The sequence below is a fragment of the Haliotis rubra genome, unplaced genomic scaffold (assembly GCF_003918875.1).
Source record: "Haliotis rubra isolate DU_JTF1 unplaced genomic scaffold, ASM391887v1 Scf1695, whole genome shotgun sequence".
Lineage (NCBI taxonomy): Eukaryota > Metazoa > Mollusca > Gastropoda > Lepetellida > Haliotidae > Haliotis > Haliotis rubra.
In genome coordinates this window covers 35014-52147 of record NW_025765664.1, presented here as the reverse complement: position 1 = coordinate 52147, position 17134 = coordinate 35014, and the positions used below count along the sequence as shown (strand labels likewise).

At 39.7% G+C, this 17134-nt stretch overlaps 1 protein-coding gene across 1 annotated transcript in view; it reads right to left on the bottom strand.

The window, feature by feature from the left end:
• The window catches only part of LOC124272379 (protein draper-like), a gene marked incomplete at its 3' end in the record, with an annotated part of 41411 nt that extends 28598 nt beyond the window's left edge, over positions 1-12813 (bottom strand). The window contains exons 1-4 of the mRNA XM_046707548.1: positions 12724-12813; positions 12429-12554; positions 894-1139; positions 121-297 (exon numbers count right to left, since the gene is read on the bottom strand). Of these exons, the coding sequence (XP_046563504.1) occupies positions 121-297; positions 894-1139; positions 12429-12554; positions 12724-12778 (604 nt within the window). The remainder of the gene's footprint in view (positions 1-120; positions 298-893; positions 1140-12428; positions 12555-12723) is intronic.
• Positions 12814-17134: the final 4321 nt, after the last annotated feature.

Here is a 17134-nt window from a genome sequence, read left to right as displayed (position 1 = left end):
ATTTGAAGCTTCTAACCCATTAGACAGGCATCTTGTGACCCAACTGAATTACTTTTTATAACAACGTTAAAATAGAACAAAATATTCGTCTTACAGTCTGAAAGGTGTATGTTTACCTACCAAATATCTGTACCTCGCACAACGTGATAATATTGCTTGTTCGTATGGCCAGGTTGTTTCCTGTCAGTGCTTGTTGACATTTGACATCAGCTATATCTGGCGGATGGGTATTCCTTGGCCACTGGAAGCAAAGCTTTCCTCTAACATATATTTTCATACCATTGTTTCGGTCTTGGTCTGCAATTCAAAGGGAAAATCTCAGAGAGACAAAAACAACTTGAGATCGAGATGATCATGGTGACCCAATATACATACACTGACAACATTCTGTACGCCCTTCAAGAACTATACATCAACGATACATTCTACTTTGTGAGGTGAGGTGAGGTGAGGTGAAATTGGGTTTAACGTCGTGCTTGAGAATATTTCGCTCATATGACGACGTGCATGAGTGTGTATGTGTGTGTGCGCTGCTTGTACTAGCCCAGACTTCAGCTGGTTTTATAGTGCTAGCCCACTCAGATACCATGACGCAGTGAAGCATGAATACCCCACTCAGACACATTATACTGACTCCGAGCCGACCAGTCCTTGTTGTACCAATTCATGCCGAGCGCCAGGCAGGGACCAACAAGTACCATATTTTAACGTCTTTTGGTATGACGCGGTCGGGGATCGAACCCGCGACCTTCCGCTCTCCGGGCGGACGCTCTAACCACTACACCACGGAGGCGGTCCTTCTACTTTGTGAAAATTTAGGTAGATGTAGTTCAGGACTATATTTGTATAATTAGAAACAAAAACAAATAATATATTTTGCTTCCAATACTCACCCGTATTACGCAGATACAGTTTCACGTGTTGTATCTTGTCTGTATTTGAGATGTTCAGGAACACCGTCCATGTTGAGTCTCCCCCTAATGTATGTGTACATGTGAATGGTCTACTATAGAAGTCGTTGGTAGCTCTACCATCCACGCCGTACCTGGCCTCGAAAACCTGATGTGTATTCCCTGTTTTGACACTGTTTTCACTGTAGGTACTGCTCTGTGTGGCACTTCTTCCCAATGCAATATTCTCTGAGGAACAGAAAATCGCGTTCCCCGCTTTACACATAACACAACAGTGGAAATAATGACATAAGACTCATTGTGATAACAGTTTCCTTGTACGGTGAGTGAGTGAGTTGAGTTTTACGCCGCACTCAGCAATATTCCAGCTATCTGTAAATAATCGAGTCTGGACCAGACATTCCAGTGATCAACAACATTAGCATCGATCTGGGCAATTGGGATCCTTGTATGGACGACCTCTAATCATGAACGAGAATTACTTACATGATCACAGTTAAATTTCTATCAGGTGCTACTACACCCTGGGTGTTGTCAACCTAAATCACATGCTTTTTTATAATACATTTAGTTATATATGTACCTTCCCTTTTTACGGTGTTCAAGAGAGTTTGAAAATACTGTTTCTATTAAAAATGAAAAATGAAACTTTTCTCTTAAGATCAGGGTGTCAATAAATATTACTATAGTAATAATGGAAAACATCGTACAAAATACAGGTACTTGACTTAAACTGGAAAAGTCATTGTCAGAGCTATCAACATCACAATAGTCTGCTGCAACAGATACAGATATAGCATTATCATCAGCATCCTCGTGACTGCTTGTACTCACTGTTTTAGCTGTGTCTTACCAGCTACTGGAGCAGCACGTCTCAGTCATACGATGGAGGCTTGAAGTCATTTCAACCATCGTCAAGAAAATATCACGGTTGGCTATGTGTGCCCTATTTCTGAAGCCAAACTTTCGACAAGGCGGTAGAAGTGTCATTTCAGTATTGCAAGATGGGCAAGGGAGATTCTCTTTGGCACACGACCCATCCAGTGTGAAAGGTCTCCAACAGAGCATATGTTAACCTTTCTACCTCAATACACTTATTCCATTTTGCCTTCACTTTTATAGAAATCCGCAGATTGGCCCTCTAACCACGCCTTTGTCGTCTGTATGTCCTCGTCATCGTGGAAGCTTCATTTGCCTCAACAGGAAATAAGTGCATGTGTGAGTTAAAATTTACCGTCACATCGTCCGTATTGTAGCCATATCGTGACGAGGATTTGAATAATAAACAAAGTCGCAATAATTTAAGTCACGTTATAAAACCCTGTCAGCGACGGCCAGTAAAATAACTAGAGTGAGTGAGTGAGTTAATATTTAACGTCACATCGGCAATATTTCAGCCATATCGTGACGAGTGCATATTTGTCATTGAAATGTAATATGTGTATATTAGAAAAAAACTGTCTTCAACGGACAGTAAAACAACTAGAATATCACAATTACAACTAAAACTAGTGTGGAAAGTTAAAACTAATAGCACTATTAGGACAATACAATATAAAAACTGTCTATAGATCGCCAACAACTCGAGGTATATCACCTAACTAGGGACCATGGTGACTTACATTACTTTTGCTACCTGCATGGACCCTAGCTGGATTTATATCATCCCTTCAGCCGCTGGCGATGGTAGGAAGATTTAGCCGAAATTTAAAATAACAAAAATACTACATTTAAAACAGCTGGTAAATTTAAATGTTTCGGGACATACTCACCCTTTCAGGAGGACAATAATTTTACAATACTTCAACCCCCTTTGAGGGTACAGCCACTAACAATCTCAGTTACTAATCTAAACTACCAATAATAAAATATGTATCTATTTACAAATCATTTAACAAATCTAATTCTTTTAAAAATGCAATAATTAAATGAGAACTTATATTATTACAAAGATCCTTCATAGTTCGTGATTTGAAATAGATATCCCTTGTGATGGAATATTCAACACAGTCAAGTAGGACATGCTTGACCGTAATTCTTTCATCACAAGGGATACAAAACGGAGAATCCTCACCTTTCAATAGGTACTGATGACTATATCTTGTTTGGCCGATACGACCTCTTCAAATCTGGACTGACAACCCAAGTAGGTGTAACCAATATAGGGTTTTATTGCATGTAATTTATTTATACCTGCTTGGGTGTCCTACTTCTTTTGCATCAGATCACGGATGTAGGTTCTAATGCTAGCTTTGTAATCAGAGTATGGGATCAGAAGTGGTGTCACAGATTTGTTGAGTGCTGCCTTAGCAGCAAGATCGGCCATTGTGTTCCCAGAAATGCCAACGTGGCTGGGTAACCAACAAAAGACGATGTCGTATTGGCCAGTATTAAGCTCATTGTACAATTCAATAATTTCTAATAAAAGTGGATGTTTACAAGAAAGATTTTCAATAGCCTGAATACATGAAAGAGAGTTAGAAAATATGATATACTGTGTGTATTTAGGATGTATTTAATATAGTTTAAGGCTGTTAATATGGCGTTAGCTTCTGCTGTACAAATAGAGCTCTTATCTGGTAAACGAGAAGATACAGTTCTGGATCCAATGACAGTGGCACAAGCCACCACGCAACCATCCTTGGACCCATCAGTAAATAAGGATTTGTATGTATAATATTTACTTTTTAATTGATTTAATTCTTGTTTAGGTTGTAATTCATTAGTTTCTGAGCTTTTTAATGTGGTCAAGGTAAGGTCAACTTGTGGCCTCAATAATTGCCAAGGGGAAGAAGAAAGAAGACGGGAAGGAGATATATAGGCGGAACAAGTGAAGTTTTCTTATCATACAAATCCCCACAAATAGGATTAAAACGCTTTTGTAAGCAGGGTTTGACTCATTAGAATACAGTTTTGTGGCATACTGCAAAGATAATTCTATACGGCGATGTTCAAAAAATGGCTCCTCAGCCTCGACAGAAAGACTGTCAATTGGAAGAAGTTCGGAAGGATTCTTGGAACAGAACCGTAAAGGCCTGCTCAAAGCTAAAATCAACCCCAATGGCATTAATTAAACGTGGACCCCATTCATACGCCCTAGATCCACTAACCAGTAAGTTTAAAACTCATCCAGTCCATATGTTTACCCAAACCCTATACGGTTGTGAGCTTTGGTCTTGTCTGAGTAAGGGTGAGATCCTAGCAATCGAGCGTGCACAGAGATTCGCGATGAAGCTGGCACAAGGACTTCCCAGATGCCGTGAAGGACTGACATTTGCAACGCTCTCCTTGGTATCCTTTCTGTAGGAGCATATATCGACAAACAAAAACTTCATTTCTTTGGGAGACTTTGTCATACAAAAAGGCGGAATATATCATCTCAGTTATTTCTCACTCGGTTGTATTCCCTCAGGTAGAACTGTAGCAGTACATCACTGGGCTTCATACCTGATATTCGTCGACTTCTACATAGATATGAGTTGCAAGAAAATTACCATTCCTTTTTAGCAACAGGAGTATTCATGACGTACATGTCCTGGAAGAAGAAGGTTAAAGCCACTGTTAAGCAGCACGAAGAGAGGCAGTGGGTGACCAGAATGGATGAAGATCCCGCCCTTATGCACTTCAAACTGATTCACCCCCATATCCAACCTCACATGGCCTAGTTGGTAGACAAGAGTTATCTCTCCTTGAAACCCTTGTGCAGAGTGGTTGTCCAGCTGTGTGCGTTTTGGAGACCTGGCAAAGTCAAGGGACAATGTAAACTGTGCCATGAGGACTACTGTGATCTTCTGGTGCACACTGTGTGCTCCTACTCTGGAACATCTGACATTAGAGAGAGTCTATGGTGCGACATCATCAACTGAGGTCCAATTGAGGTCAGTGTCTGCCATCACAACCAGAGTGACATTGGACTGGTTACTGGTCACTCAAACCTCCGTTACAGCTGAGTGATGACGAGACATTGCAATATGCCAAAACCATCATAACTCACATTGCATCCTTCAACAAACGTGTGGAACTCTGATGGGGCTGTGTGACAGTCAAACTAATTTTTGTTTTAAAACATATGCATAAAATAATAATACACCCCAAAAAATGACAATAATAATGATAACCAACCAACCATGTATAATGTAATTTAATTTATATGCATCTCATTGTACTCTCCTTTTGGAGGAATAAAAGCTTATATACCTTGGTGTGGATAGAAAAAAGCATGTAAATCCCTTAAAATACCATGTTTCCACGTAGTGTCCTATGCTTTTTCAAAATCGAAAAAGATCGACACTGAATGCTGTTTATTCATTATTACATTTTCAACAAAAGATTCTAAACGCACTAAATGATCAGTTGTACTTCTTTTTTTACGGAAACCACATTGTATATCAGTTATTAGATTATTGGTTTCCAAGTACCAAACTAATTGATTATTGATCATGCGTTCCATTGTTTTGCAAACACAGCTAGTTAGTGAAATTGGTCTATAATTTGAAGGTTCAGTATGGTCACGTCCAGGTTTAGGAATTGAAACAATTAAAGCATCACGCCATGAAGAAGGAAATTCTCCCGATGTCCAAATATTATCAAAGATATTTAAAAGTGTCTCCAAACATGATTCTGGTAAGTGCTTCAGGAGTTGATAATTAATTTTATCAGGACCTGCAGCAGTATCGTGAGCTTGTTCAAGAGGTTTATAAAGCTTATGAATAGAAAATAGTTCATTGTAGTCTTCCTCATTTTGAAATTAATAGTTTTCTTTTCTTGTTGCTGTTGATACTTTTGAAATTTAGGTACATAGTTAGCGGAGGAAGTGTGCTTAGCCAAAGGTTCACCTAATTTATTTGCAATACCTGAAGTATCTGTAAATATTTCATTTCCATTTTTAAGGTGGTGGATGCTAGATTTACAGCCTTTACCTTTGATCTTTTGTACCATATTCCATACCTTGGACATTGTGAATTGATTTTTGATATATAATTTCGCCAAGATTGATGTTTAGTTTGTTAAACAGTGCACCTGGCTTTGACATAGGTTGGCGGCGGAATTATTGCTTTTTTCCGTGCCTTCCTCGCTTGACTACAGTCACATCGGCAGTATTTCAGCCACAAAGTGACTATGAAAGATTATTGCTTTATAAATGATTCAAAGCAAACTCAGTTAGCTGTTGGCGCCCTATAGCCCATTGTTATATTCTATTGGTTAAAATAGAAATGTGTCGTGCCCAATTCCTGGAATTGCTCATTCCCTGGGTTTGGACAATTCATGATTCAATTTGCACTATCCCAGGAAATGATCAGGGATTAAAAGAGAGAGAGATAATGACTAATGGTTATTCTGACAAAACACATCCAGTCATGTAGTTAGTTAAAAGTTCAAATATATATTATTTTTAAAGCTGAAATTTAATGAAACAGCATCTTAATACATTGTGACATATCAAAACTTATATATATTTATCACAACTACTCATTTTTACAGTTGATATTTCGAAGATGGCAATGGCTTGAGCATATATTAACATCTTTGTAGCCAAGTAGTCAAGTATTTTTATTCCGTATATAGGCCACAGGCCCATATACAACATACATACATTTGTTTACAAATATAGATACACTTTAAAGGGCATACATATCAATAATACACGTGTTATTTGTTCAAATAGATTTCTTGTCAGTATAAATATAACATTTAATATAAACATATATACACACCTTTATAAAAATTTAAAATGGAAAAATGTGTGGTTTAAAGAAAATTTATATAAAAATAAAATGATACTCATCTTCCACACCCAGCTTACACAATGGACAATTACGTTCTGCAACCTCAACATTTAACCATCTTCCCTCATTATACTTTAACCTTAATAACCCACATCCAAATTTGATCAAAATATTTCGAAACGTTTTGTCCAAGATACATGATAAATATTTTTCTGGAGTTAACAGACTTTTGAACTCTCGGTAAATACGGTATCGTGAACTGTTATTCAATGTACAATTCCATGATTGAAAAAACATATTGATTGCAACAGTCTTGAATCTATTTACAAATGAAGCTGCATCACCAACTGTCTGAGACATCCAGACGTAACCAAATCCATGTGAAAAAAGTATTTCTCTAATATATGAAGCATATGTCTTATATCCACAGTTATCGTAATACATTTGCATTTTGTACACTTTCAAGGGAGTTCTATCTTGATGCATATGAATAACCTTTAACCAATACTTTAAAGTTTTACACAATGCGTTTATAAAGAGAGGATATCTTCCACACTCGCCATATACAATAGCAGTAGGTGTTTGAGGGCTGACATTCAAAAAACGTTTGCAAGCTGTTAGATGAACCTTTTCAATTTCATAAAATTTATGTATTCCCCATATTTCTGCCCCATACAGTAATGTCGGCTGTATCTGCGCATCAAATATCTTAAAATACACACTTGGGTCTACTATTCCAATTCCATTTAAATTACTTATTACTTCCATTAAAGCCCGCTTACCCCTCAGTGCTAAATCATTGATGCAATTTCTCATCTTAAATGTTGATGAAAATATAACTCCCAAATATTTATAAGTATTTAATGTTGTTATTGGTTGGTCATTTAAAAACCACTTTTCATTTCTTGCTAAACGCCCTCCCCTTCTAAAAACAACAATATTTGTCTTGTCTAAGTTTACTTTTAGACCTGAATATTCAGTGTAATTATGTAGAATATTAAGTTGATTCTGTAAGCCTGGAATTGTATCAGACATAAGAACAACATCATCGGCAAACATAAGTAACATGATTTCTAATAAGTCTGGAAATAACTGCACTCCATATTTACCATATCTAGATATGTCGTCTGATAATTCACTAATGAAAAAGGAAAACAATAAAGGGTTAAGAACACAACCTTGCTTTAAACCAATTGGACAGTCAAAATACTCAGTATATCCGTTATCACTTCTAACACAAGCTGTTACCGAGCTGAAAATACTCATTACAGCAGTTAGCATTTTCCCATGTAAACCGGATTTGAATAAGCGCTTATATAACTTAGAACGGTCAATTGAATCAAAGGCTTTTCTAAAATCAATAAAAGCAACATATAACTTTTTCCTTTTCTTAATTAGACATTTTTCTATAACACCATGCAAAGTAAAAATATGATCAATCGTAGAGTACCCTTGTCTAAAGCCTGCTTGTGTTTCGGGAACTTTACTCCATATATTTGCCCAGTTCGTGATACGGACATTTAAAATAGATGTATATAATTTACTTAATATACACAATAAAGTATCCCCCCTGTAATTATCTGGGTTTTTGCGATCACCCTTTTTATGTAAAGGAATAACTATTGCTTTCGTCCAAGCCATGGGAAAAACACCTGTGTTAAAAATACTATTAAACAATATCTTTAAAAAAAGGCATAATAATATGTATAGATGATTTCAACAGTTCAGCAATTACACCATCTCTACCAGCTGACTTGCCATTTTTCAGATGAAAAAGATATGAACTTATTTCCTCATCAGTGATAGCAGACTCAAGAATACAGCGATCAATGTCATTTAAAGGAATATTTACATCAGAACTGAAAACATCATTCTCAATGGTATCATCAGCTTGATTTTGGGATGTGAACAACCTTTTAAAATGATTATACAATAAAGATTTATCTAATGGACAACGGGAGCTCTTTGTGTTATTCAGACTTCTCAACTCTTTCCAAAAAGCAGAAGTGTTACGGATAGAAGATTTTAACTTAGAACTTTTCTTTTGCTGAAATGTTAACTTAGCTTTTCTACATTCATATTTGTATTTATTCCTTAGTTCACAATATCTGCGTCTACTGACGGCTGATTTAGTGTTTCTGTAACGTCTCAATTCTCTTCTAGCCTCTCGCTTAGCATACTGACATCTACTAGTATAAGATCCACGATTAGCTGCTTTATAAGGTATCGTTTTAAAGACGTCTGCTGATTTCAAAATATGTTCGACAAATATATCAAGGGCTTTGTTGACACCAACATTAACTAAATCTACTAGATCATCAAGAACCGGTAGGTGTTCACACAATGAATCTAAAAAGGTTTGTACATTATCTTCATTCCACATATATCGAGCTGAACCTTCATTATCATTATCACCACTGTTATCTACAGGTGCAGTCTCAACTGCATCAAAGCTTAACATCAAACTAACAGGCATGTGCTTCGATTCAACTCTTGAGTGCACCGTTAAGTATTTACAATGTGAATGAATATTTGCAGATGCAATAAAAAAAAGTCAATAACGCTCGAGCCAGCTTCTGATATATATGTAAAGTTCCCCTCTCTATCTCCCACACATCTACCATTACATATGTACAAATGATGAGTAAAACAAAGATCAAGTAATTTTCTTCCAAACGTATTTACAATTTGATCACACGAGCTTCTCGTGTCAAGAGGTACGCTCTCCTCCTCGGGAAACGCTGCTCTGTCGACCCCTGGCCGGTCAACTGTCTCTCGGGGGTTGTTGCCACTCCCGAACCGTGCGTTAAGGTCCCCGCACATTACTGTCTCGAAGCTGCCGTCTGCGCTGTGGGTGAGCCAGTGCTCTACATCGTCTATGGCTGTCACATGATCTGTAGTGTGGTAGAAGGGAGAGCCAGTGGGGGGTACATACATTCCCATCAGTACGCGATCTTTACTCATTCTTGTCAAAGACTTGTGTACTCTGATGCCAATGACATTTGGTATATTTAGGTTCAAATGTAGGCAGTGTTTAGCAATAGATTTACGGATTAGCATGTAAACACCGCCTGATAGTCTACCCACACTAGCTAGTCTACGAGCATTTGCAACATAAACACCATAAGCAGAAAGTCGTAGGATATTTATCGCTTTATCAAGATATGTTTCCAAGAGACATACAATGTCGAATTTCAATAAAAATTCAAGAAAGCCATTATCATTAATTTTTGACATTAAACCGTCTATATTCCAAATAAGAATAGGCAAATGTTTAACATGTAAGGAAATAGTAGCACCTGGGGCGTAGGTGTCGACTGTCGGGGCCCGGCCGCATCCCTATGCTTCCTTCATCATATCGTGGGGTAGGGGATCACGTGACCTCGACGTCTCCCTTTGGACAGCTGTTGTTGCATCGAGGCTGGCGGAGTTTTTCCCCGGGGCCACGTTCGTGGCAGGGAATGGAGTCCCGATTGTCGAGGACGTTGATCGGGGACGTGCCAATCGCCGTCTCGTATCGTGCGTATTAGTACGAAGTGGTCTTGTGAACAGTTGGCCATTCTTAAAATAGCCGAACAAACCTTTAGTTTTCAAATCAGACAACTTCTCTCGCTGCTGTTTTGTTAGGTCGCTGGCAACACCTATGTTGGACCTCCGGAATTGTTCCCGATGTCGCAGAGTTTCAATTTCGTCATCACTGCTCACAAATTTTGCTATAAGTGGTCTTGATTTCATTTGTCTGTCTCTCTTGGCACCTATACGATGCGCACGTACAATATCCCCGCGTTGCCAGTCTTTTTCCGTAACGTGGTCATTTAGAAGATTTTTGCAGGAGTCAAATGATTCATTATCAGTCTCGGGTACACCGTAGAATACAACATTATACCGACGACTAAAGGCTTCAAGCCTATCTAAATCAGTGCCTTGCAACTCCAATTTACCCTCCACGAAATCGAGTCTACATTGTAAGGCGTCTATATCGTTATAGATAGACGACTGCTCGCCCGAAACGCTGTCTATGTCACTGCGAAGTTCAGATATAAGAATTTCTAGTGTTGAACACTTATCTGAGAGATTACTGAGTTTGTTATTCATAGACGCCATTTCTTTTGTCATAAGTAGCCTAAAATCCTTCAATTCAGATAGGATGTCAGCTTTCATGGATTTTAAGTCTTTCAAGTCAACTGGGCCAGGGTTGGTTTCGACATCATTTGATAGAATGATTTGTAGTCTGATCACACTCGCTGATATGACAGATCCGCGAGATGACTGCATACTGCATATATGATATGCTTCCGTATTCAAAGTGAAGTGATCTGTGACGTCACGAGTGTAAACACAGTTGTGTTCAAACGAATGCGAGGTTAAGAGACTGCGATCATTTGTTAAATAGTGGTCTACGCCTCTGATAACCAATGCAGATGTCAGTAGATGTAGGGTCAGCAGTATAACACATACCGATGCCCGGAGCGGCATATCAGACGCAGACGTGTATCGTGTGTACTTGGAGTCACAAACAGACCAAGCAAAGTTCACAGTCAATCAGCAAGTGTACGTTATCATCCAATTCCTCTCCAAGGAATGAGCAGTCGTTAACACTGCTCACTCACGGGGATGGGGCAACACTCTTGCCCCAACCCAGGGAATCGGAAATTCCCGGAATTGGGAACGATACATGTTTGCAGTGTCATCAACACAGTACAGTGCCTGTGTCACAGAATACGCTGATATTCTCCAACTTGAGAGCATCATGAACAAGGATGAACGAATTGTCAATATCAGGCTACTGGTGTTTTGAAAATAGAATGTGAAATCTGTCAACTCCTAGAATGATTTGAGGATGGATCTGTACTGATTGATCCGATGTGGGAGACAGCAACAATGTTTTCTGCGTTTATTTTTCTACATACTGGTGTTATACCTAATTACCTCATGATTTATACCGAAGAGTAACAGCGAGATAAAGTCGTAAGAAGCACCATAAATACCAGAAAGATTTGTTCATAGTATTCAGTCAAACCTTCTACTATATATAAATCAAAGTTAGTAAAACATCATGAGTGGCGGTGGGGTAGCCTAGTGGTTAAAGTGTTTGCTCGTCATGCCGAAGGCCCGGGTTCGATTCCCCACATGGGTTCAATGTATTAAGCCCATTTCTGGTGCCTCCGGCAAAAAGCGGCGTAACATTAAACTCACTCGCTCACTCACTAGTAAAACATCTTCTATTCATAAAGTTACCGACACATATGTGATACCCAACGTCAAAGTAAGCAATGAAACTGATAGTTGGGAGGCAATTCCCTTATGCTACCTGACTGTGTATGAAGACGGTGATCTGTGAATAAGTGTGCCAGGCTGTGCGATAATCGGACTGCCCTGAGAAAGGAAGGCACATCAATCACTGTACCGTGATGAGTACCGTCCAATATTCCATAAGTAATAGCCTGTAGCAGCTGGGTTCGTGATGATTGAATATGGAATATGATATAATTTTGATTGGAAAACGCGTGTATTGTGAAGGAATATATACTTGTTTTAAAAACTGTAATCGTTAAGAGAATATAATGGCTTGGTTTGATTGGTATATAGTTGGAATACCAATATTCCGAGTCTGAGGGTGCGATGGGTTTGTATATCTAGATACACTACAAACGAATATCAATCCACGTTTTAAGGCAGAAAACACGTTGGAAACTGCCTCCAGTATAACGAGGAGAATTGTTTCGACTGTGATTTCTTTGCTTGAACACGAAATGAGACAAACTACAAAGTGCAAACGCGTGATACTCACGTTTCTGGCAGTAGGAACCGAACCATCCTTCCTGACATCTGTCTGGATCACCGACCTGGCTACAGGGAGTAGAGGGGAACACGGCACAGGCACAGGCACATGCAGTGTTGCAATGACATATGACACCTGAAAGTACGATGTCTCGTTTTCTGACAATGCACGAATGCATCTTCTTTATTGTTTTACATAGGTAGTCGTATGCTCATTTAGAAAACTGAAAAGTACCATATGAAGCATACTATAACTCGGGTAAGACAGATGGAAGTATTTGAATAGCCTCAAACAAAAGTCTTACCATTGAGTGTCCCAGTCATTGAGAACAACACCCCAGTCATAAATAACCACGCCATTGTGTATCGCGCCTGTTCCTAAGGTGATGGATCCTGTAGCCCACAGACTAACGTAAATATAAGAAGTTTAAAGACGAGGTTTCAACTTGGCACGAGTTTGAAAATGGAATTCCCAAACATTGACCAAGTAGCCCTTGAAAGAGATGTCCTCACTGAACTGCCCAATCTTCTTTTTGTTTGTATTATTATGAGCAACATTGCGTTGTTGAGCAAACGGCTGCGAACTGAACACTGTACGGGGATCGGGCTTGGGCGTTGGGGGATATTTATTACGATCTCGTTTATCGATCTCGCCAAATCACTATGCCCGACAGTATATGTGATAAATTGTTTTTTGTCCAACACCAGAGGGATGCCAATACACAGAATTAAGAGAAGTTATCAACTGGACACCTGATGATGACATATGATGACAAATGAAATCACATTTTTATTTTTACCAATAGAATATAACAATGGGCTATTGGGCGCCAACAGCTAACTGAGTTTGCTTTGAATCACTTATAAAGCAATAAACTTTCATAGTCACTTTGTGGCTGAAATACTGCCGATGTGACTGTGTAATCTTTACCTCACGCACTCACTCACGTTGTGCCTTGGCATCCGGTTTAATAGCTACTAGAACAGTAGAGAAGTAATCACTTCCACAAAAGTCATCATGAATGGACCATTCAAATTCGTTGTATACATTTGAATCCGCGAATAGGTAGAATAGGTTCCCGGCGCAGGATGTAAATAGGTGCTTGAATCATCATTAAAAATACATACTTTATTACCAGAGATAAACTCTTAAAAATACTCCCCATAGCTCCGCAGCCACCATGGAGTGTCAACAAGGACGATTCCTCGTGTCTGTGTGTCTTCAGCAGAGGATACCAGGAGGATGTACTCAAGCCGAAAATATCTTGAAAAGATATGTGCCACCGGATTGGCCCATGAGCCACAGCCTTCTGCCATAGGACTCGAGGCAAATCAACAAAACAATTTGTATTTTAACCAAACGTTAATGCACAAGACCGGACGCAATACTTTTGAAAAATCAAAATGTGTGCAAAATACTTACCATGCACAGGGCTTGGCGTGACCAGCCGATTGATATAACCGGTCCCATTTTGCCACCCGTCTAGGTGAATTAAGGGTCGAAGTGGTTTGATGGGTAAAGGGACGTTGCTCTTGGAACCAGTGCCCTCAACCACCAGAATCCCTTTCTCCGCCGACTCAGGGGAACAATCCACGGCAAAGATGTTGCTCCATGTGGTCGCTTCTTACCAGCAATGGGATGTTGGGGACACATTCTGCCCCGGGTTTACATGGGGGAAGAGCTATTAGCGTTACCCAGCACTCACCATGAGGAGCCCACGAGTGCCCACAATCCTGGATTCTATCAAACATGAACAACGCGCCGTAATAAAGTTCCTTACCGTGAGGGATGCTACGCAAAAGAAATACATGATCACATGTGTAAAGTGACGAGAGGGGATGCTCCTGACTATTCCAGTTTACCGTTGGCCTCTACAGTTTAGAAGGGGTACAGGGTCAGACAGGCCTTCAGATGCCACCCAACCGGAAACCACAGCCGTTATCGAAAGAAGAATCTTGTCTAACTGTCTATCTGAACTTTCTAATGAATTCTAAATATCACCTGGAACTGTTGAAACTTCGGGGCTCAAGACCGCCATCAAAGAACTGATGGAGACGGATTTCTTTCTCGTCTTGTGACAGGTGATGAAACATTGATCCACCACTGGATTGGAATCCATGCAATGGAAGCACCCCACTATCGCACTCAACTATCGGCTGGCAAGGTAATGGCCACCATATTTTGGGATGCAAGAGGCATAAAACTGATTGATTATATGAAACAAAAAATTACAATCAACGGGCAGGGTTGTTTTAATTTAAAGAAATATTTGCGAAAATCTATTCACCAGAAACGCTGTGGGATGTTAACACGTGGTGTCCTACTGTTGCGTGACAACGCTTCGGTTCAGTCGAGAATTATACAGGCCATCATACGTGAATGTGGATTCGAACAGTTAAGTCACCCACCCTACGGCCCAGATCTTGCCCCCCGTGACTACTTTGTGTTGACCCCATGTGGACCCGGGGGCATATTTGGTCCACTAACCTGATTGCCATGGGTTGCGCCCCTGTGACGGTGGAGGACGGGATACTGGTGGTTGGGGGCACTGGGAGCCTGGAACTGTGTTCCTTTTGCCCAACACACCACTTTGGTCCGTACTTCACTTAGACGGGTTGTAGAACAGGCCCGGTTCTATCAATAGGCTGGTCACGCCAATGGTAAATATTGTCTGCACATTTTACTCATTTTTGTGTGTTGGCCTTTTCAATTTATCAATTTGTCAATATAATAAATAGCCTAGAGTCCTATGTCAGAAGGCGGTGGCTCATGGGCCAATCTGGCAATATTGTTCGCTGAATTATGTATGTCTCTGAATTATTGTTATGGGCAGAATCAGCCTGACAGTTAATTTAGTAGACAAAAATCTCTATTCAAGTCATATTTGCTTGAGTATAACATCCCTGGTGCAGACCCGATGCAATTAGACACCGTCCGTGTTGACTCTTCATGTTGGATGGGGAGCAGGGTTGTCGAATCACTTTTATATCACCATGCCTCACAATCATTCTGGTTCTATTCGCAGTGAAAAGAAGAGATGTCCTGAAGGTGAGATATTGTCGTCTGATGATGATATTTCCCTTCCACAAAATTCTAATTCTTGGGCATGATTTATTGTTGTAGACTCAAAAAATGGACTTATTTTGAAAATCAACCCTTTCGCTATAAGCAAAGCAATTGGGGGTATTTGTGGTGAAGTAGCAAATGTTTCACGTCTCCGAGGCGGCTCACTTTTAGTAGAGTGTGCTCGGAAACAACAAGCTATCAATCCTTTGAAATGTTCCACATTTGCAAACACTGAAGTCACTGTCTCGGTTCACAGAACTTAAACTTCCAGTCGAGGCATCATCCGCGACAGAGCGCGTTGTTTAGCGGAAATGACAGAGGACTAAATCCTTAAAAAAACTTCAAGGACAACATGTAACCTCGGTGAAACGTTTTATGAGAAGAGATGGAGAAATCACCATCCCAAGAAATACGTATCTGTTTACATTTGCGCTGAGTGCTATCCTTAAATCCATATAAGCAGGCTGTTTTAACATCGGAGTAGAGGTGTTTGCCCCCAATCAACTCTGGTGTTACACTTGTCAGAAATTTGGACACAGTTCCAAATTCTGCAATCATCCGTCTGCGTGCCCTCGATGTGGAGGTTATCATAAAGGCACTGGTTTTAGAGCAGTACTGAAATCCGTAAATTGTAAGGGTGAACATAACGCTGCTTCTAAAACCTGTCCTTCGTGGATACATGAAAGGGATGTTTTGACAGTGAAATGTCAAAACAACATTTCCTTTCAAGAAACAAAACAAAAAAATTGTTGCAAGCCGGTCACCTCAACGCAAACCTATGATGCAGCTGTCTCCCGCATGTCTTCAACTAGTTCCATAGAATGTCAGGCTGACTTTACATGTACCAACTCGGAACACCCTCAGCCTGTTTGTAAATCATCAGTCAGACGACTTCTGCAGACAGTCAACAATGCGTAAATTCTTCAGCATCTCAAGGTATCTCAGATACCAACTGCAGCAAAATCATCGACTGATATCTCAAAATCACAAAGGAAAAAAAGAAAAAAAGAAAAAAAAAACACATCCCAACAGCTACTGAAACATCAGTAGATCTCCATAACGTTTTTGAGTTATTAGAGAAGGATTTTACTCCTACTAGTGGTGATAACAACTCTTCGCGTTCACGTGAAAGATCACCTATAGAAGCACTGGGAGCCATTCCAACCTTCTTCAGTGGAACTGCAGAGTACTTAGGCATAAATTCCATAAACTGCAGCTATTAGCAAATGATATACATCCATCAGCAATTTGTTTACAAAAGCCACGCACCAAAAACATACAGATAAGTTTGAATTCAGGGAGTATAATTCATTTTATTCTTTTTCTCCACCAGGTGATAAAGCTACCGGTGGCTCTTCTGTTTTGGTGTGATAGGGCATTATTCATAGTCCTGTTCCCCTTAACACAAATCTGCAAGTTGTGGCAGTTCGCCTTACACTGCAAATTAGTTTCACACTTTCCTCCTTGTACCTTCACTATTCAGAGGCTTGATCTTCAAAACCTATGCGACCAGCTGCCAAAGCCCTTTATTATCATGGGCGATCTAAATGGACATAATCCTTTATGGGGAAGTTCAATTATGAATCAAAAAGGTAAAGTGATAGAGGATTGCATATCTGATAACGACCAGTGCATTTTTAATGATGACT